At 41.8% G+C, this 21,621-nt stretch overlaps 1 protein-coding gene across 3 annotated transcripts in view; it reads left to right on the top strand.

Annotated features, from left to right (window-relative positions):
• The window catches only part of ATG10 (autophagy related 10), a 310,382-nt gene that overhangs the window by 266,310 nt on the left and 22,451 nt on the right, over positions 1-21,621 (top strand). Inside the window, exon 6 of one of the 3 annotated variants that reach the window (XM_073624450.1) lies at positions 9,521-9,768. The exons of the other annotated variants lie outside the window; for them this stretch is intronic. Within the exon in view, the coding sequence (XP_073480551.1) occupies positions 9,521-9,565 (45 nt within the window). The 3' untranslated portion in view covers positions 9,566-9,768. Of the gene's footprint in view, positions 1-9,520; positions 9,769-21,621 lie in introns of those variants that run through there. 3 annotated transcript variants of the gene reach the window in all.

Consider the following 21,621-nt stretch of genomic DNA (forward strand, 5'->3'; position numbering starts at 1 on the left):
CACAGTTCACCCAATATTCAGTTGGAGCTTATACAGGGCTGATTACACTACCCACCCTCATATGTCAGGACTAGGCCAATCTCAAAGCACTATTGCTGTCGCATGGAGTGAGTCACATCTATACCCCAGATGACTGAGTATTTTTTTTTATCTCTAAGCGGCTGAATGGAGTAAGAGCAGAGCGAAGGAAAGAATATGTGCTGCTGGATGGGCTTTAACTGCTTGCCGACCAGCAGCCGTCATTATACTGCGGCAAGTGGCACTGTTGCGCAAACTGCCGTAGGTGTACGTTGGTTTCTTTAAGAGCTATAGGGGGCGGCACGACGCTGGAGCCAATGCTCCTGAGAAAGCCAAAACGGGGGTCTGTCAATGTAAACAGACAGATCCCTGTTCTGTCAGGGTAGTAGAGAGAGATCTGCTGTTCCCAGTAATCAGGAACAGCGATCTCTCTCTACTCCCAGTCAGTTCCCTCCCCCACAGTTAGAAACACCTCTCTAGGGAACAATTAACCCCTTGATCGCCCCCTAGTGTTAACCCCTTCCCTGTCAGTGACATTTATACAGTAATGAGTAGCTATTTATAGCACTGATCGCTGTATAAATGTCAGTGATTCCAAAAAAGTGTCAAAAGTGTTTGATCTGTCCGCCGTAATGTCGCAGTCCCACTAAAAATCGCTGATCACCGTCATTACTAGTAAAAAATAATGATAATAAAAATGCTATGAATATATCCGCTATTTTGTAAACTTTTGCACAAACCAATCAATATACGCTTATTGCATTTTTTTTTTACAAAAAATACGTAGAAGAATACATATTGGCCTAAACTGATAAAGACATTTTTTGGGATATTTATTATATCAAAAAAGTAAAAAATATTGTTTTTTTTTTCAAAATTGTCGCTCTTTTTTTGTTTATAGCGCAAAAAATAAAAACCGCAGAGGTGATCAAATACCACCATAAGAAAGCTCTATTTGTGGGGAAAAAAAGGCGTACATTTTAATTGTGTACAATGTCACACGACCGCACAATTGTCAGTTAAAGCAACGCAGTGCCATATCGCAAAAAGTGGCCTGGTCAGGAAGTGGGTAAATCCTTTCAGGGCCCTGTATGGGCAAAACACAAGTTTGCTTAAATATTGACCACCCATTGGCTAACAGATGGTCAGAATAAACAGAGCGGCAGTGGGCAAGAATGAGATATCTCCAGTGCATCGAATGTTGGGAGTCGTACAGCACAAGAGAGTACTTCCTGTGTACTTGTTAGGAGTCTGGATAGTCAGTAAGTGATGATGAAGCAATTTGAAAATCGATCCATAGTGAATCATTTTTCAGATGGCAGTATAACAGTAGCTGACAGATTGAATGGCATTACATTGCGGGACCATCTGGACCAACTACAAGCCAAGTGTTTGACCTCAGTGGGTGAGTTTGGCAGAAGGTGCCACCAGACTTGAAATTGTTACGGCTGAGGCATGTGTACAGCCCCATCAGGCTGTAACATTAGAATTCCAGTGGGTGGCCGGAGGGCAGTCTAATGGCTAGCTTCTAACGAAAACTGGCATTCGATCAGCACTTGCAGCCAGGGCTGATTCGTGTATTCTGGTCAGGGGGGAAGTCCCCCCCTTCAGAATACAAAGACACAGTGAGAGAGATCCCTGCATCAGCATTGCTTGTGTTGATGTAGGGATCTGTGAGTTTTTTTGCATTCAACCACCTGGTTGAACAATCAAGAACTCAATGTGTATACCCTGCTTTACTATTGTTCATCAGACAGGACAGCACACTGGCTTGGTGGTTATCACTTATTACTGGCAGCACTGGGATTTTTGGTTCCAGTCTCAGCCAGGACACTAGCTGCGTGAAGTTTGCACGTTCTCCCTATGTGGGTTTCCTCCAGGTACCCTGGTTTCTTCTCACACACCACAGACATGCTGAGAGGCTAATTGGATCCTGTCTAAACTGACCCTAGTATGTGTGTACAAATTGGCTATGCACATTTTTTATCACATTCTATGAAAAAGAGGCTTCCGGGCACATCAGACGTAGTGACCAGAGAAGTGACCCATAAATTCATCAAGGGTTGCATACGTCATAACATATACTGTACTGTATGTACATACATACATTGTTTATTAAATGGTCCACTTTTTTCTTTTTTACTTGGTTTACAGATCATAGTTTGAGTATTTCTCCTTCTTTAGTATTGTACCTTTTTGCGTTTAACATCATTTACACTGACAGTCCATTTGGGAGCTCTGCTGGGCACAGAGGATTGTATCCAGATTTTTAATGCTATGTGAAGCTTATGTTATTTTCTGTTACCATTTTATCATTCCTTATTTTGGTGGTATTTATCTGTAATTATCATGACTTTTTATGATGTTGTATGGTAACTATGAGACTATAATATTTAACACTACATTGTGACAAGCTCCATGAGATGGGTAGACTGTAACCCCAATGCCATCTAGAGGTTTCATCGTGAAATCACATAGAGAATTGTCTTATTGTTTTTCTTACTATTCTATATTATACAATCCCAAATTTCTGCTAACTAGATATGATAGAATTGTTTCAATTTACAATGCTTTACACAAGGATCTTCATGCTCAGCCATGCAATTGTAATTTACAAATGACAGCTTAAAATAACCTTCTCTTTTTTTTTTTTTTCAAAAATAAAGATCCTTATCCTAGTCTTTTCGCTTTTTGAATTGAACCTGATGCATGTGACAGTATATAAAATTGTTATTTTTAATTGTTGAACTTGATTATGCCTATAGTGTTTTATTTAAATTTGAATTTTATGTATGCTTATGGATGACATAAGATTTTTTTATTGAGATTTATATTAGGATTGTAAATAAATACATAAATGTGAATATGCATGTGTTTATTTAAGCTCCTATATAAGGGTTTTGGCATTACAGTGCTTTACTGCAAATGGGTTGATACAAGCACAGTAAGCATCAAGGCAAATTGGTATTTGTTGAGTCATATACGACTCCATATACTGTAAGTGTGCACTAAGCAAAGGCTGATTAGCATAGAAAAATGGGGTGCACCCTAAAAAATGTTTTGCCACAGACCTGAACATAAGGTGAGTGGAGCTTTAAATGCAGTGGTGAAAATGGGATGAGTAAAAGCATTAGGTTGAGGCTGTATTGCTCTGTCTTCACCAGTGCCATGGATGGGAGCAACGCTCCATGAGGTTGATTTACTAAAACTGGAGAGTGCAAAATCTGGTGCAGCTGTGCATATAAACCACCATATAAACCATCCCAACCATATCAACTTCCAGAATTTTTTTGTCAAAGCTTAACATTATATTAAAGTTTTTTTTTTTTTTTTTTTAATATCAAACAAGCAGTGGTTTTGCACAGAGCAGCTCGCCTCTTCTCGGGTCCCACATCGGTACTCCTGGCCCCTCCCTCCTGCCAGGTGCCCCCACAGCAAGCAGCTTGCTCTGGGGCACCCAAGCAGGCGCGCTCCCGACCTGCTGCTCCCTGTGCCCATTCACACATAGAGCCGTGGCTCGACCCTGCCCCCTCCATCTCCTGATTGGCTCACTGGCTGTGATTGACAGCAGCGGGAGCCAATGGCTCCCGCTGCTGCCAAAAGCCAATCAGGAGTGCGAGTCCCCAGAGAGGCAAGGCTTTCATGGACTTCGTTGCATCGCCATCTAGATAACGGAAGGCCCGTAGACGTGTATCTGAATTTTGCAAAAGCATTTGACACAGTTCCCCATAAACGTTTACTGTACAAAGTAAGGTTCGTTGGCATGGACCACAGGGTGAGTACATGGATCGAAAACTGGCTACAAAGGTGATTTCAGAGGGTGGTGGTAAATGGGGAGTACTTGGAATGCTCAGAGGTGGGTAGTGGGGTCCCCCAGGGTTCTGTGCTGCGACTAATCCTATTTAATTTGTTCATAAATGACCTGGAGGATGGTGTAAACAGTTCAATCTCTGTATCTGCGGACGATACTAAGCTAAGCAAGGCAATAACTTCTCCGCAACATGTGGAAACCTTGCAAGAAGATCTGAACAAATTAATGGGGTGGGCAACTACATGGCAAATGAGGTTTAATATGGAAAAATGTAAAATAATGCATTTGGGTGGCAAAAATAGGAATGCAATCTATACACTGGTGAGGGAGAACCTCTGGGGTAATCAAGGATGGAAAAGGACCTGGGGGTCCTAGTAGATGACAGCAGCAGCTTGGCATTGCATGCCATTGCTGAGCCTAACAAAGCAAACAGAATAGTGGCATGCATTAAAAAGGGGATTAACTTCAGAGATAAAACGATAATTCTCCCGCTCTACAAGACTCTGGTCCGGCCTCACCTGGAGTATGCTGTCCAGTTCTGGGCACCAGTCCTCAGGAGGGATGTGTTGAAAATGGAGCGAGTACAGAAACGGCAACTAAACTAATAAAGGGTCTGGAGGATATTAGTTATAAAGAAAGGGTACGAGCACTGAACTTATTCTCTCTGGAGAAGAGACGCTTGAGAGGAGATATGATTTCAATTTACAAATACCAGAATTCCCTTCTTCACCATTTCCTTCCTCTATTGTCCTAGTGATTTTCCATCTCACTATTGATACCATTCTCCTCACGATTAGAATGTTTTTTTATTTATGTTCTTTCTGCTAAGCTCAACATTATGAGGCGATCCTCTGTTATACTGGGGATCACTGACATTATCAAAGAATTCAATCAGAACTGTGCACTTGAGCGTACATTTGCTATGAATAACTGTATAACCAAATTTACCCGGAATTCTTGGATAACCTATTGATATTTCAATACTGGATGAAATGTATTTATTTGTGCAAAATGCTCTCATATCCAGAGCACTCAAACCTTTCTGTTTAAAGTGAATATGATTGTGCCGATGTCATCGGCGCATGCGCACTGAAGAAACGGCTTGCTCGTGACGTTTATTCAGCAGCTGTGACCGGCGGCTCCCACGCGCATGCGCGAGCGTGATGTCATCGCGGCTCCAGCCAGTGACAACCCTGGAGCCTGCAAACCCAGAAATAACTCTGGGAGACATTTCGTCAGTCACAGCAGTGTGCGGGGCCGCTGCAACAGCTTCGATCTAAGGTAAGTATTTTAAAATGAGCTAGTATGCGACACATACTAACTCATTATGCCTTTGTCTTACAGGGTTTTTTGTTTTTTTGGGTTTACAACCACTTTAACATCATGTAGCTCATCGTAACATACCTACCGTATCTTATTCCTGCAGTTTTCCCTTTTGGAATCCTAATATTTCTCTTGTGTAGAACACTGTTTTTTGTTAAATGGTTTAAAGTTTTATACTATTTCTTGACACACAACGTTTTTGATTGTACACAGTGCCTGTACCTATAATGTGCCATCAACTTAATTGGGTGACAATTCTTAGCATACAACTATGTATGTCCCTTTTTCTGTACTTTTTCTTGAAAAACATAAAAAAAACCCATAATACTGAAACATAATAGCCTGTGAGGTTGTAAAATATTACAAGGTATTTTAATAGATATCGTATAGTAAACGTTGATGTACAGCGGGTTAAATAAGTATTGAACACATTTTCACCACATGTCGGTAACAACCCATGCAATCCATACATACCAATAAACCAAGACAAATATGTTCAGACATTAAAGTGGATGTAAACACACCACTCACCCAGTATAAACTAATGGCACAGTATTCATTTATATATACATGAAAGCCTCCTGCATGTATCCCTACCTTGCAAATGTCACTTCCTTCAGCAGTAGGAGCCCCACAAAACTCTGGAATCGGTGGGTGGGTCTCTTTGCCGAAGCTAGGTGGGCGGAGTCGTTATGTCACAAGACTCCCCGCCCACCTCTACACTCTCCTACTCTCCTATTCCTGAGTTCTGAGCAACATCCAGTCAAGCAGCCAATCCTGGGAGAGCTGGAGAAGAAAGGAGGAGGCATGTGAAGCTAGAATCGTAACACTCTCTCTCTCTCTCTCTCTCTCTCTCATGCTGTTCATAAGATAAAGAAACCAGATGTCAGTCACAGCAGTGGGGGATGTGGCAACAAAAACTTATCTGTGTGTCGTTTTTTATCTTACTACAAAAAGACAAGAGGATTTCTCAAAGCTGGATTAACTCTTCATGGCAAGACTAGGCACAGATGACTTGACATCCTCTACTGCACCAGGTAGAAGTCTTCATTAAAAAGAAAATTTGAGGTTTACATGCACTTTAAATTATGTGTAATAAAATGGAATGACACAGGGAAAAAGTATTGAACACATTAAGAAAGGGAGGTGCAAAAAGGCATGGAAAGCCAACACACCAGCTAAAATCTATCAGTAATTAGAAAGCAATCCTGCCCCTTTTCAGTGCAAATTAATATCAGCTGGTTCATTCTCAACTGATGGCCTATAAAAAGGTGTCTCATTACCAAGGTGTCACACAAGAAACATCTCATGATGGGTAAATGCAAAGAGCTCTCTCAAGACCTTTGCAAAGATTAATCTTGCAAAACATGCTGATGGCATAGGTTACAGAAGGATCTCTAAACTTCTGTTGGGGGTCATAATCCAGAAGTTTAAAGAACATAATTTAACCATAAACCGGCCATGACCAGGTGCTCCTCCCCAGTTTTCTGACAGAGGAGTGAAAAGAATTATTAGAAGAGTTGTCCAAGAGCCAAGGACCACTTCTGGAGAGCTTCAGAAAGACCTGGAATTAGCAGGTACAATTGTTTCAAAGAAAACAATAAGTAATGCACTCAACCGCCATGGCCTGTACGCACGCTCACCACACTCAGCAAGACTCCAGTGCTGAAGTAAAAGCATGTTAAAGCTCCTTTAATGTTTGCTGCACAACATTTAGACAAGCCTGTGAAATACTGAGCGAATATAGCCTGGTCAGATGAGACCAAAATTGAACTCTTTGGATGCCATAATACACACCATGTTTGGAGGTCAAATGGCACTGCAGATCACCCCAAAAACACCCCCTTACCAACAGTGAAGTTTGGAGGTGGGAACATCATGGTGTGGGACTGTTTTTCAGCATACGGTACTGGCAAACTTCATATTGAAGGAAGGATGAATGGAAAAATGTACCAAGGCATTCTTGATAAAAATCTTCTGCCATCTACCAGGATGATGAAGATGAAACCAGGGTGGACGTTTCAGTAAGACAATGAACCCAAACACAAAGCTAAGGAAAATCAATTGGTTTCAAAGAAAGAAAATAAAGCTGCTAGAATGGCCCGGCCAATCACCTGACTTGAATCCAATAGAAAATCTATGGAAAGAACAAAAAATCAGAGTTCATAGAAGAGGCCCACAGAAGGTTTTGACTTCATTTCACTTTATAATCTCCCTGGTTTGTTCTGGTCCAACTCTGTTCCCCTTAGATTTATTTTACCTCTTAACTATTTAGTGGCTCAGTCCCTTATACTTTGGTATGCTTACAAAAACAAATATAAACTTCTATGCACTGTATTGACTTTTTGGGAGACCTGTCTTTTACAGCAGCATTTCACCTTACTAACAACTTCACCTGATGGACACTAATGCCCCGTACACACGGTCGGACATTGATTGGACATTCCGACAAGAAAATCCATGGATTTTTTCCGACGGATGTTGGCTCAAACTTGTCTTGCATACACACGGTCACACAAAGTTGTCGGGAAATCCGATCGTTCTGAAAGTGGTGACGTAAAATACGTACGTCGGGTCTATAAACGGGGCAGTAGCCAATAGCTTTTGTCTCTTAATTTATTCTGAGCATGCGTGGCACAACGGATTTTGTTGTCGGAAAATTTTATAGCCTGCTCTCAAACTTTGTGTGTCGGAAATTCCGATGGAAAATGTGTGATGGAGCCCACACACGGTCGGATTTTCCGACAACAAGGTCCTGTCACACATTTTCCGTCGGAAAATCCGACCGTGTGTACAGGGCATAAGTCTAGGTTTACATCTAAGCCCCGGAAGGATTTACCCACTTTCTGACCAGGCCACTTTTTGCGATACGGCACTGCGTCGCTTTAACTGACAATTGCGCGGTTGTGCAACGTTGTACTCAAACAAAATTTAAGTCCTTTTTTTCCCACAAATAGAACTTTCTTTTGGCGGTTTTTGATCACCTCTGCGGGTTTTATTTTTTGCGCTATAAACAAAAAAAAAAGACAATTTTGAAAAAAAAACTATTTGTTACTTTTTGCTATAATAAATATCGAAACAAAAATGTAAAAAAAAAAATTTCTTCATTGATCTAGGCCAATATGTATCTCAATAAGATAAAAATATATATAAATAAAAAAATCTCAATAAATGTATATTGATTGGTTTGCGCAAAAGTTATAGCATCTACAAAATAGGGGATAGATTTTGGCATTTTTATTATTTTTTTACTAGTAATGGCAGCGATCAGCGATTTTTAGATCTGACACTTTTTTGGGACCTGTGATATTTATACAGCGATCAGTGCTATAAAAATGCACTGATTACTGTATAAATGACACTGGCAGGGAAGGGGTTAACACAAGGGGGCGATCAAGGGGTTAAATGTGTTCCCTGGAAGGGGTTTCTAACTGGGGGGGGGATGGACTGACTGGGAGTACAGAGAGATCACTGTTCCTAATCACTAGGAACAGACGATCACTCTGTACTCCCCTGACAGAATGGGGATCTGTTTGTTTACATTTACAGATCTCCATTCTGGCTCTCTGTGGAGAGTTCGTGGATGGCCGGCGGACATCGAGGCCACCCGGCGCCCATCTCCAGTGCCTCCGATTTGGAGGGGCCCCCCCCCCGCCAACATTTTTTTAAAAAATGGCCTGGGGTCCTCTCCAAAATCCATACCAAACCCTTTTCCCTTATCCCAGCCAGGGCCTCTATCCTGAGGGGAAACTGATGTCAGCTCTAGGACGGATCACACAAAAAGCAAGGAATAAAAAAGCGGGCTAGCTTGCATAGACCACCCGTCCTTCCAGCTTTTTTATCTCATGCTTTTTTATCTATTCCTTGCTGTAAGTGCATTACCAATTTATGATTAAAGGTGTAGTTGGTTTTTAAAACTATTGCGAGTTTCCTTTTTGGGTTCCTGGCATATCGCCCACTGTACGTTGAGGTGGGTCCTTGGGAGATAACCTAGACGTCCGGGCTCTTCCCGCACGGAGTGTGATCCGTCGTAGAGATGACATCAGTTTCCCCTCAGGATAAAGGCCCTGGCTGGGTATTAGCCGCAAGCTTTTAAAGCTTGCCATCTGTTAAGCATGTCTTTTATGTGGTGGAGGTGCATTTCTGTTGTGGTGTGACAATCTTCATCTATTTGTCACGGAAAACATTTTATGAACACTTACCTCTATGGTTTACTTGATAAATCTATGGACATTTTTCACTGTTATTTTTGCACATTTTATGTTTAGGTTAGCGCAGCTCATTTTGCCTTTTATTTCATTTCTGTGTGTATCTCACAGCAGAGCTGCAAAAGAAGAGCTGTTTCTTTTTTTTTTTTTTTTTTTTTAGCATGTAACCGAAGGCAAGGAAGAAGACAGCAGCGGGAGCACATAGCACAAGAAGACAGCATGGGGAGAAGACAGCATCGGGATAAGACAGTAGTAGGAGAAGATGGCTCGGGGGGAAGATGGCTCGTGGAGAAGATGGCGGCGGGAGAAGACAGCTCGGGGAGAGGACAGCACCGGGAGAAGACGACTTTGGGAGAGACGGCTTTGGGAGAAGACGGCTTTGGGAGAGAACGACACCAGGAGAGGCGGCGGTGGAAGAAGATGACTAGGGGAGAGCAATTTTTTTTAATAGGAAAGGACTTGGCAAAAACCGACTCTTTTTTTTTTTTTTTTTTTTTTTTTTTTTACATTTCACTGCTTTTTTGGAAGAATGGGAAGGGGTATGAGGTACCCGATACCCATTCACATAGGGGGAGCCGGGATCTGGGGGCCCCCTTCTTAAAGGGGTGCTTCCAGATTCCCATAAGCCCCCCGCCTGCAGACATCAACATGGGGGCAAGCACCCATCCTCCCCATGTTGAGGGCATGAGTCCTGGTATGGTTTAGGAGGGGGGCCGCTGGCTCATCCTCTCCCTTTCCTAACCTGCCGAACTGCATGCTTGGATAAGGGTTTGGGACCCCATGACATTTTTTTTTTATTTTGGCGTGGGGGGTCTCCTCCGAATCCATACTAGACCCAAAGGGTCTGGTATGGACCTGGGTGCACCACACGCCGTTTTTGCCACAATATTTTTTGCTGGCAATTCTTTTTTTTTTTTTACATTCAGCTGTCGGCGGAGAAGTTGCATTTCTGGTGCAATTCCATTAAAGTCTATTACACGCAAAACGAGGAAAAAGTCCCCAATCCTTTCCAAAAATGCACCGGCCGCAAAACGCATAGGTGTGAACTTGTGCCATAGGAAAACATGTTAAATGGACTGTAATGCATTTCTGCAAACTGCAAAACACACTAAAAAAGAAAATTTCTTTCCTCCCAATATTCAGAAAACCTTAACATCACTCCCCACTATTTATGGAAAAAAAATTGTAGTTCTACTCCTAGAGGCAGAGGTTTAATTTCTACACTATAGAATTTCATACCAGGATGAGTACGATTCTCTTCTCAACAGTATAAAGAAATGAATTGTAATTTCCATAAATGTACCAGATCCCTAAAGCCGCGTACACACGAGCGGAATGTCCTACAGAAAAAGTCCAATGGAAGCTTTTCATTGTCTATTCCGATCGTGTGTATGCCTCATCAGACTTTTTTTTTTGAAAATTCTGACGGACCTAGAAATGGAACATGTTCTAAATATTTCCAATGGAACCAATTCCTATCGGGAAAACCGCTCATCTGTATGCTGTTCCGACGGACCAAAAACGGCGCATGCTCTGAAGACAGTACGAGGCGGAATCTATTGGCTACTGGCTATTGAACTTCCTTTTTCTAGACGTGTTGTAGGTCACCTCGTTCTGGACAGTTGGACTTTGGTGTGACCGTGTGCATGCAAGACCGCTTGAGCGGAATTCCGTCAGAGAAACCTTCGAGTTTATTCCGACGGCAAAACCGGTCGTGTTTACGCGGCATAACAGTTCAGGAAACAGCTATTAAGCTACACACGGCAGAGTACTACACCCCTCTTAGATTACATACAATTTACCAAGAAGTCTCCTGCACTCATTTTTGAGGTTGTCACTCTCTAAGGTCTTTTGAGCACATCTTTTGGAGAAACTTCAAACCTGATATGGCATTTGACAGAACAACCAATAAACCTAACCAAAGACATGGGAGATACATACCATCTATTGATTGGAGACAATAAAGAATATTTTTGTTGGATCTGGGCTTTCTGCTTAGCCAGACACATTTTTTATTTATGGATTGATCTTGCTCTATAAAGGGTTTAGATAGAGAGAGCTCTGAACAGGTATAGTAGGTTCAGGAGAAATAATGATTAAATAAATAATAATAAATAATTTTAAAAGAAAAAGATATAATATGAGGCCCATAATTCAAAATGTTTTTTATTTAATACAAGAACATGAAATACACCAATTCAAGAGATGTAATGAGAAACCATCGTGAGTACAGGAAATACAAGAAGCCAAACATGAACGAGATAATTAACCAGGATTTGAAATGGAAATTCCTGACAAACCCTCCTTCATATTGACTAGTGTTATGGGATTAGTGGGAGAAGCACTCCCGGAACCCCAAATGGGAACAAACTGTGCCAGGGGGCCTCCCCCATCAACCCAGGAAAAGCGAATAGCCTCGAGGAGGGTAGATAAGCACTAGAACCGTATCTAAGAGCATAGTGGGATATACAGATTGTCATACTCTCATTTAGGTGCCATACCCGTAAGATCACTTGGTTTGCTAAATTAGACTACAGTGCAGGAGGAAAGGGAAGGTAAAGAGGAGAAGAGTTGGTCTAGAGGAGAGATAGAATAAAGAAGAAGTGCCAGTCAACAGGAAGGGAGTTTTAGACTAGACTAAATGAAATGATTGTCAGGCCTGAGCTCCAGGTATGAAAGAGATGCCTACGTGCAGGGCCCAAGGTTCCCAGATGGATTAGTATGTCAACACAGTGCCCGTTAAGATACTAGCCAATTTCTCCTGGGTCATAATCCACGAGATTTTATGCTTAGCTGCTATGAAGGAGACTTTGGGTTGTTTCCATGCCTTAGCTATGGTCAGCTTGGCACCTAGAAGCATGAAATGGATCAATTTGTGGTTGGCTTTGGGAATCCTTGGAAGGTCCGAGTTCAGGAGAGCGATTGCTGGGGTTCTTGGGAGCTGTTAATTTGTCACTTTTTGGATCAAGGTGAACATCTTGTTCTAGAACGTCCTAATTCTGGGGCATGCCCACCAAATGTGGGCCATTGAACCTATGAGTTGGCATTCATGATAACATTGAGGGTTTGCTAAGGGAAAAAATGGTAGCCAGCTTTGAGGGGGTAAGGTACCATCTGGTCATTACTTTAAGGCTAGCTGCAATCAAGGAGATGTTCTTAATACCTTTATAGGACCTAGAGAAGGAGGTCTGCCACCTCTCCAAATCCCAATGAATTTGGAGGTTGTTTTCCCAAGCCAACATATAGGGTGATTTGCAAGACGGGTGAGCAAGTGACTGGTAGATAATGGAGATTCCCCCTCTGATCCATGGCCTGTCCACACCATTGTTCATAAGGTGTGATTTTGGGAGGAGTCGGTTTACTTTTCCATATCTTATGGGGAAAGTGTTGGATTTGTTGGAATCTGAATTGCTCCAAAGTTAGAAGTTTAAGCTTTTGAACACAGTAGCTCTGGGAAATTGGTCCCAAGGGAGTGAAGAAATGGCCAATTCGATACAACCCCTTGTCCAGCCACCATTTAAAAGCTTTAATGTCTAAACCGGGGGTAAAGTCTGGATTGTGAAAGATATGTGCAAGGGGCTGGCACTCTAAGGGCAGTGAGGTCTTGGATCTCATTTTGTCCCAGAGAGTCAAGGTTTGTGATAGGATGGGCGATAGTATTGGGGGCAGTCTCTGGGGGGGACCCATAATAGTGTGTAGATGGGGACTGCCTGTCTCTCTATTTGCACCCAGTCCAGTTTTTCAAGTTTGGAGTAAACGGTAGCTATTTGAGCTATTTTTGCTGCTTGAAAATACCACCAAAGACAGGGAAGGCCTAGCCCTCCCCTTGTCAGCGGGTTTTTTGGGATAGCCTGTGGCCTGAACCTCCCCAGATGAATTTATTGACTTTGCTTTGGAAAGATTTTACATGATCCTTCCTAATGTTGATTGGGAGGGATCTGAATAGGTAAAGAAGTCTGGGAAGAAGTGTCATTTATATGGAGTGTATTCTGCCTAGCCAGGAGAGCTCCCCCATAGCCCAGTTTTTCAGGTCAGATTCTAGTTTCTGCTACATGAGTGGGAAGTTCGACGAGTACAAATTTTCTATTTTGGCCGTCATAGTGATCCCCAAGTACTTAATAGAGGAGTTGCTCCATTCGAACTCGAATGAGCTTTTCAATGATGCTACCATCGCTGGTTTAAGGGAAATGTTTAGAGCTTGGCAGTGGCGGCTGGTGAAGTTTTAGGATGGGGGGGCGCCAGATACCACCCTTCCTTTTTGACCCCCTCCTACTTCTCATAAGCCCCACTCCTAGAATAGAATAGAATCTACAGCCCCAGCATCACAGCACAGAGTATACAGCCCCAGCATCACAGGACAGAGTGTACAGCTCAGCCTCACAGATCAGGGTATATAGCTCAGCATTACAGATAGGGTATATAGTGCAGCCTCACAGATCAGGGTATATAGTGCAGCCTCACAGATCAGGGTATAGAGTGCAGCCTCACAGATTAGGGTATACAGTGCAGTCACAGATCAGGGTATGTAGTGCAGCCTCGGTCACAGATCAGGATATATAGTGCAGCCTCAGTCACAGATCAGGGTATATAGTGCAGCCTCAGTCAGAGATCAGGGTATTTAGTACAGCCTCAGTCACAGATCAGGGTATATAGTGCAGCCTCAGTCACAGATCAGGATATATTACCCCCCCTGTACATTTTACCCCTCTTTCCCTGTACATTTTACCCCTCCTGTACACATTTCCCCCCCCTGTACATATTACACCCTACTGTGCATATTACCCCCTCCTGTAGATATTAACTTCCTCCCTGTACATATTAACCCCCCTCCCTGTACATACAGTATTAACCCCCTCCCTGTGCATATTACCCTCTCCTGTACATATTACCCCTCCCTGTACATATTACCCCCTCCAGTACATATTACCCCCCTCCCTGTACATATTACCCCCCTCCCTGTAAATATTACCCCCTCCCGTACATATTACCCCCTCATGTACATATTAGCCCCTCCTGTACATATTACCCCCCCCTTACTTATTACACTCCCTCCCTGTACATATTACCCCCCTCCCTGTACATATTACCCCCCTCCCGGTACATATTACCCCCTCCTGTACATATTACCCCTCCTGTACATATCACCCCCCCTCCCTGTACATATTACCCCCTCATGTACATATTAGCCCCTCCTGTACATATTACCCCCCCTTACTTATTACACTCCCTCCCTGTACATATTACCCCCCTCCCTGTACATATTACCCCCTCCTGTACATATTACCACCCCCTCCTGTACATATTACCCCTTCCTGTACATATTACCCCTGTACATATTAACCATATTAACTCCCCTGTATATATCCCCCTGTACATATTACCCCCTCTTGCCCACATTTACCCCCCTTTCTTTTACACATCCCCCCATGCATTGCATCCTCCATGTACACATTGGCCCCCATCCCCCTACACATTGCCTTCTTGCACTTGTTCACTGTCTCCAAAAATATGGCTGAGATGTTGCAGTAATTACTGCTCAGCCTGGCAGGGGTTAAAGCTGATGCTGTCTCTGGCTGACTCACATTCTCTTTTCACATTCTTGAGATCCCTAATCTGCCAACCTGTCTGTTACCCAGAGTACACAGCAAGGACGGCAGAGCTGAGAAAAGTCCCATAACAAGTCACTGAAGCCAGAGTACTATGTGCCGATTGCAGGCTTCCCAGAGAGAGGTCTGATTCTTTTCTAGGGGTAGTCACAGCATGAGAGACATCCACCTGGAGCACACCTATGTGTAGGAGCTGGAGGACAAGGAAGAGGTCGGCTAGGAGGAGGAAGAGCTGCTCCGTACCGCCATAGCGAGTGACGCCACTGCTCTCCACACAGCAGTGAGCCAGGAAAGCGGAAGTCACCTGACAGCTGATTGCAAGCTGGGAAGCTTCCCATAGACTGCCATGTGTCTGGCGCCTGGACACTCTTAAAGGGCCATTTTTTTAAAATGTTTTAATTTTTTTTAGCTTGGGGGAATGGTGCCCATGTGCCCCCTATGGACGGGCCGCCACTGGAGCTTGGGATTTAGAGTAGTTTACCCGGTGGCCAGAGATAGCTGCGAAATCATGTAATAGTTTGCAGAGAATGGGAAGGGTTGTGATCGGTGAGGTAATGAATAAAAGAATATAATCGGCGAATAATATGCATTTATGGGTTTGGGAGCCACAAGTTAACCCTTGGATATAGGGGTTGGAACGTATAGCGATTGCTAGGGATTTGATCGCAATAGCAAAAATTAAGGGGGACAGTGGGCAACCCTGTCTAGTGCCCTTAGCTATACTTAAGGGTTTTGAGTAATGTCCCTGGAGGCGTATCAGTGCCTTTGGAGAGGAGTAGAGGATGTGGAGAATTCCCACGAAGCGCTGGCCAAATCCCCAGCGCTCCATGAGGGTGAAAATATAAGGCCAGGCAACCGAGTCAAAAGCCTTATGCAAATCCAAAGTGAGTAGCATTCCTTCTTGTGTGGGGCCTTTATCCCAGTTAGACTGTAGTAGGGAGAGGATGTCTATTGCCCTTCTGATTTGGTCTGGCCCCTGTCTACCTGGGATAAATCCCACTTGGTCTTTGTGGATGTATCGGCTTATGAAGGATGCTAGGCGGTTGGCAAGAATTTTTGTTAGGATCTTCAGATCGTTGTTAATAAGGGAGATGGGTCTATAATTCCCCACTTCTTTCTGGTTTTATCGGGTTTGGGTATTACCGTTATGTAGGCAGTGTTGAGTCGAGGGTCTAATGGGGTGCCTTGGGTTTTAGCGTTGAAAAATTTTGCCATATAGGGGCGAGAGTACCGGCAAAAGCCTTATAATAGGGTACCGAAAGACCATCAGGTCCAGGTGCTGATCCCTTTTTTAGTTCTTTTATGACCTCCAGTATCTCCTCAACCGAAAAGGCTGCTTCTAACAAATTTTTGTGTTCTGTAGATAAGGTAGGTAAGGGAAGGTCGTTCAGAAAGCTGTAGATCTTAGTGTAGAAGTCATGAAAGGCCTCTAATATTTTGTTTGGATTTGCTGTAGGAGGTTGTCTTGCTACCCTAATTTTGGTGAGGATGTGAGTGCGATACCAAGGTGAAAGTTTTGAGGCTAACATGGAGCCAGTTTTGTCTTTCTGAGAGTAGAATTTAGCCCCACTCCAGCGCATGTGTTTCTCTGCTTTCGCTGTGAGAGCTAGAGCCTGGCTGCGTCTAACTGTTCTATTGAAGCATTTGTTGGGTTTTTCTTATGTTTGGTCTTTAGGGTTGCAAAAGCCTTTTCTAATTTAACAATGTCCATCTGCCGCTCTGTCTTAATTTGAGTTGCCATTTGGATTATTTTGCCTCTTATGGTCACCTTGTGGGCTGCCCACAAGGTCTCTGGGGAGATACCGTCTACGTCATTCAGTTGAAAATATTCTTTTAAGGAGTTTGCTATTTCCTTAGTTCTAATGGGGTCAATGAGAATCAACTCATTTAGTTGCCAGTGCGATAATGGCTGTCTTGTGTAGGTGTTATGTAGGGAGAGAGTTACCATTGAGTGATCTGACCAGACAGTATCTTTTATGGTAGATTTTTGGGCAGTTGGAATGAGACTTGGGGATACTAGGATATGATAGATCCTGGCATACGATTGATGGGGACAGGAAAAGTGATTGTAGTCTCATTTAGAGGGGTTCAGTTCCCTTCATATGTCTACAAGGCCTTGTTTGTTAAGGAGTCTGGCTATTTTAAGACTCACCTTTGTAGGGCAGGTTAACTGGGCTGTAGGGGTTTGGACCTGTCTAGCCCCTGGTTGAAAGCGAAGTTTAAGACCCCCTCAAAGATGACCGTGCCCTCCAGGAGGGGGTTTGGGGTTTTGAAGAGAGACTGGAAGAATGTTGTATGCCCTTTATTAAGGGCATATTAGGATACTATGGAGTATACATGTCCCTCCATAGTACCTTTACTAGGAGAAATCTCCCATGCGGTCTCTATAGTCCATGATCCGTGAGAATTTACTGTGCTTGGAAAATTGAATTGCCACCCCCTTGGTCTTGTTTATGGCATTCGCTAAATGTTGGGTAATAGGAGTAGAGGAATGTGGGGTTGTATCGGGCCAGGAAGTGTGCCTCTTGGAGCATAAATAATGATATTTGAAGCGCTTCACAATGTGCATGAAAATGAATATATAAGAATAAATATAAATAGTCAAATAAATCCAGCGGTGAGTAAAAATTCCTATAAAATCCAGCAATCAAAATAGTGTAAAATTATTAAAAATTAGTGACACCAAATGTGTAAAAAATTCACATAAAAAATCCACATAAAAATAAATATATAGGGATGTATTCAGAAGGTTCAATTATACAGGTGTAGAATCCTGATTGGTATAGAGCTTTTGATCACTAGCAAAGCTGTTTAAAAACACTTGCTTAATTAAGGTGCTCATTGATAGTACCAATGTGTTTTTTGCTTCTATTCACAACCAATGTGGGAATCATAAACAGGCAGATAAGAGAAAAAAAACAATCATTGTGCAATAGTTAGGATACCAAGGTACACAGGCAAACTTCAATCCACTCACGTGTGCCTTATAATGATAAGGCATATGCAGGTTTTACTATAGCAGTCAGCCGCCTTAGACAGGAGCAGATTCAGTGCAGTACACTGTGTGAAACTGCTGATCTGCACAGAGCTTCCTTGGCTCCTCCCACGCGTTACATCACAGTCACGTGACTTTTTCAAGGATAATACAAGCTCTGACGGACTCAGCTTTATAGCACAACAGCAGAGTGGTTGCCATGGTTACAGCATGAGTTTATCATCATTCTGCTTCCTGCATATACTTCAATCCTGTTAAAACCTACTTTTATTAGACATGTAATTCATATGAATATCGTTGGTTTATCAAAACCACGATTCCATGTGTAAAAAACGCAGTGTGTAAAAAGTAAAAAATATATATATTGATATCTCTAATCACGTTTACTTTTTCAACTCCCTCCAGTGGTCACAATTGGTATAACATCTCACAGAGGAAATAAATGGCAAAGCGTTGTCTCTAATGGTTTTGATAATTGACCAGTGCCCCATGATATCACAAAAATGGGGTATCCACATGCTCTGCTCATAAATGTATGGAAAACGAAGTAAACAAGATGACATGATATATATATATATATAAAATATACATATATAAAATTAAAATAAGATATGATATAAGAAATAGGGAAATAATATTAAAATGTAAAATTAAAATCTAAAAATTCCATGATAGAATATTGCAAACATGGATGATGACCAGTATTTATATGCTAGAACTGAACCAAATATTGCCACTCAGAAAAAACTAGTATTGGACAAATAATGAGAATATTGGACCAAAAAATAAATGAAAAAATAAAAAATATAAAAAATATAAAATGAAAATATATACCATAAAAATATATATATAAAAATCTGAAAAATCGCTAAAAATCAGAAATAAAACAATTCAGGTCGAATTCAATGTTCAAACCATGGGGTTCTAACGTACCCATCTGGAATATCCATTTGGATTCATTCTTGCTGAGTTCCCTCACTTTATGGGAACCCCTCCAATGAGCCTTATACTTTTGAATAGCCCAGAATTGGAGACCCCTAGGGTCTCTGTTATGATACCTATCAAAATGTTTTGAAACACTGTGTTTTGGATAGCCTTTTCTAATGTTCTGGATATGCTCTCTTATTCTCTTCCACATTGGTCGCTTCGTTCTGCCAATGTATTGGAGGGAGCAGGAGCACTGTAAAGCATATACCACCCCCTCAGTCCTGCAAGATATAAAATCCTTTATTTCAAATTCTTGTCCAGTATTTGTTGAAGAAAATTTCTGACATTTGTATCCATTTAGATTAGTATTTATGCAGGCATAACACCTTTTACAGGGATAGAATCCTTTACCCTGAAAAAAGGTTAAATCAGTTATTCTCTTGGGTGGGTTGGGTACATTTTTAGCTATGATGTCCCTTAGAGTTGGAGCTCGTCTATAAATGAATCTCGGTTTTTCTGGGAGTATATTTGCCAAAGTAGTGTCAGTTTTTAAAATAGACCAATGTCTTTTTATAATCCTCTCCATCCTCCTGTGTTGTATACTGAAGTCCATTATCAGAGGTATGTCATCTGTTTTGTCATTTACCTTGATTTTATCTTGGATCAGCGCTTCTCTTGAGGTTTGATTGACTTCTGTTATTTTTTCTTCTATAAAACATTTATTGTACCCTTTTTCTTCAAACCTCTTACCTATCCACTGAGCTTGTTTAAAATAGTCATTATTTTCTGAACAATTTCTCCGTAAGCGAATAAACTGGCCCTTCGGAATGTTGATTAACCATGGCTCATAGTGGCAACTCGTTACTGGTATATAGCTGTTCCTTTCCACCGGTTTGAAGAAAGTTTTTGTGCTGATGATATTGGCTGTTAGTTCTATTTCAAGATCAAGGAACTGGATTTTAGTCTCACTAATTTGATGTTCAAGTTTAATATTTTTTTGGTTCATATTCAAACGTTGGAAAAAGGATCTTAAACTCAGTTCATCACCCTTCCAAATAAAAATACAATCGTCTATGAATCTTTTATATAGAACCAGTTCCTTTGGAGTATTTAAAAAGATGGCATCCTCCTCCCATTTTGCCATGAATATGTTGGCTACACTTGGGGCATATTTAGCTCCCATCCCAATACCCGTTAGTTGTCGAAAATAATTGTCATTATACCAGAAGTAGTTATGTTGAATACCAAAGGCCAGGCTTCTAAGAAGAAATCTTTTCTGTTTAGAAATGAGATGGCTGAATGAATCCATAGCCCATTTAGATGCTTCTATTGCATCGCTATGTTCAATTATTGTGTACAGTGAAGCAACATCAGCAGTTGCTAACAGATATCTTCCATTAGGGTCCAGGGTCAGAGATTTTAATATTTGTAATAAATGTTTGGTATCACGTAGATAAGCTTTAGTGTTAGGTACTAGGGGTTGCAAGAATTTGTCCACATATTCCCCTAGTCTTGCATTGATCGATTGAATCCCATTAATGATGGGTCTTCCTGGTGGTGCCTCAGCATTCTTATGGATCTTCGGGATGGTGTAAATGATTGGAACTCTACATGTATCCGGTACTAAATATCTAGATTCTTTTTTGGATAGAATATTTTTGTTGATTCCTTTTTGAATCAAAGAGGACAGATCTCGTTTGTATTCTCTAGTAGGATTGCTACTGAGTTTCAGATATGTGTTATTATCGTTAAGTTGTCCCATCAGTTCCTGGTGGTAGTATTCCTTTGTTAGTACTACAATGGCGCCCCCTTTGTCGGCCGGTCTAATTATAATATCTTTATTTGCTTCCAATTGTTTTATACCTTGTTGTATATGCTGGGATTCCGAGATTCTACTGAACTTGAGTTGTTCCAGGTCTTTGATCACCATAATGTTGTTTTCGTTCCGGCTGGATACAATAAATTTCAGTAGTTTATCCACTTTTCGTGTAATATCTAAATATTGAATCTTTGATTTAATGGGCATTAGACTCCATCTTGCCCATCAGTCATTGCTTCGATTAAGCTTATTACTATATGTTCACTCCCTGCTTTGCTAGCGGTGTGAATGCTGCCTGCAGCGGAAGGAGTGAGACTCCTGTCTCTCTGTGTGGCTTTCTGGAGAGCAGTGCGTCTCTAGCCTGCAGCGGATAAAGGGAGATTTTAGTTTCACTGAGCCTAGCAGTTTATTCACTTCTCGGGCAACATCTAAACATAGAATCTCTGACTTAATGAGCATTAGTTTCTATCTTGCCCACTAGACATTGTTTTGATTAGTCTTATTGCCATGTTAGTCTCCTCCTTTGTTAGTGGTGTAAAGGTTGTTTGCAGCAGAAGAAGTGAGACTCCTGCCTCCCTGTGTTTTTCCCTTGAGAGCGGTGGGACTCCAATTAATAGCATAGAAAGAGAGACTGAAGTCATGTTGAATCCCAGTTTTGTTCCCAGCCTAGGCTCTGATGGTAACTACGAGAATCTTTCGGTTTTCAGTTTTTCCAGTCCTTTATTTATTAGGCTGTGTTCATTATAGGATTCAATATTGAGCCAGAGGACCGGCTTTCCGTACATCTGTTACAGGTATTACTTTTCGGATATATTGTCTCAAGAGATATAATCGCTACTCTGTATTTGTGAGCCATAGGTAACAGTGTATTTAAGACAACAAATTCTTTTGACAAGAATGCTTCCAATTTATAT

The sequence above is a fragment of the Aquarana catesbeiana genome, linkage group LG01, assembly GCF_042186555.1.
Source record: "Aquarana catesbeiana isolate 2022-GZ linkage group LG01, ASM4218655v1, whole genome shotgun sequence".
Classification (NCBI taxonomy): domain Eukaryota; kingdom Metazoa; phylum Chordata; class Amphibia; order Anura; family Ranidae; genus Aquarana; species Aquarana catesbeiana.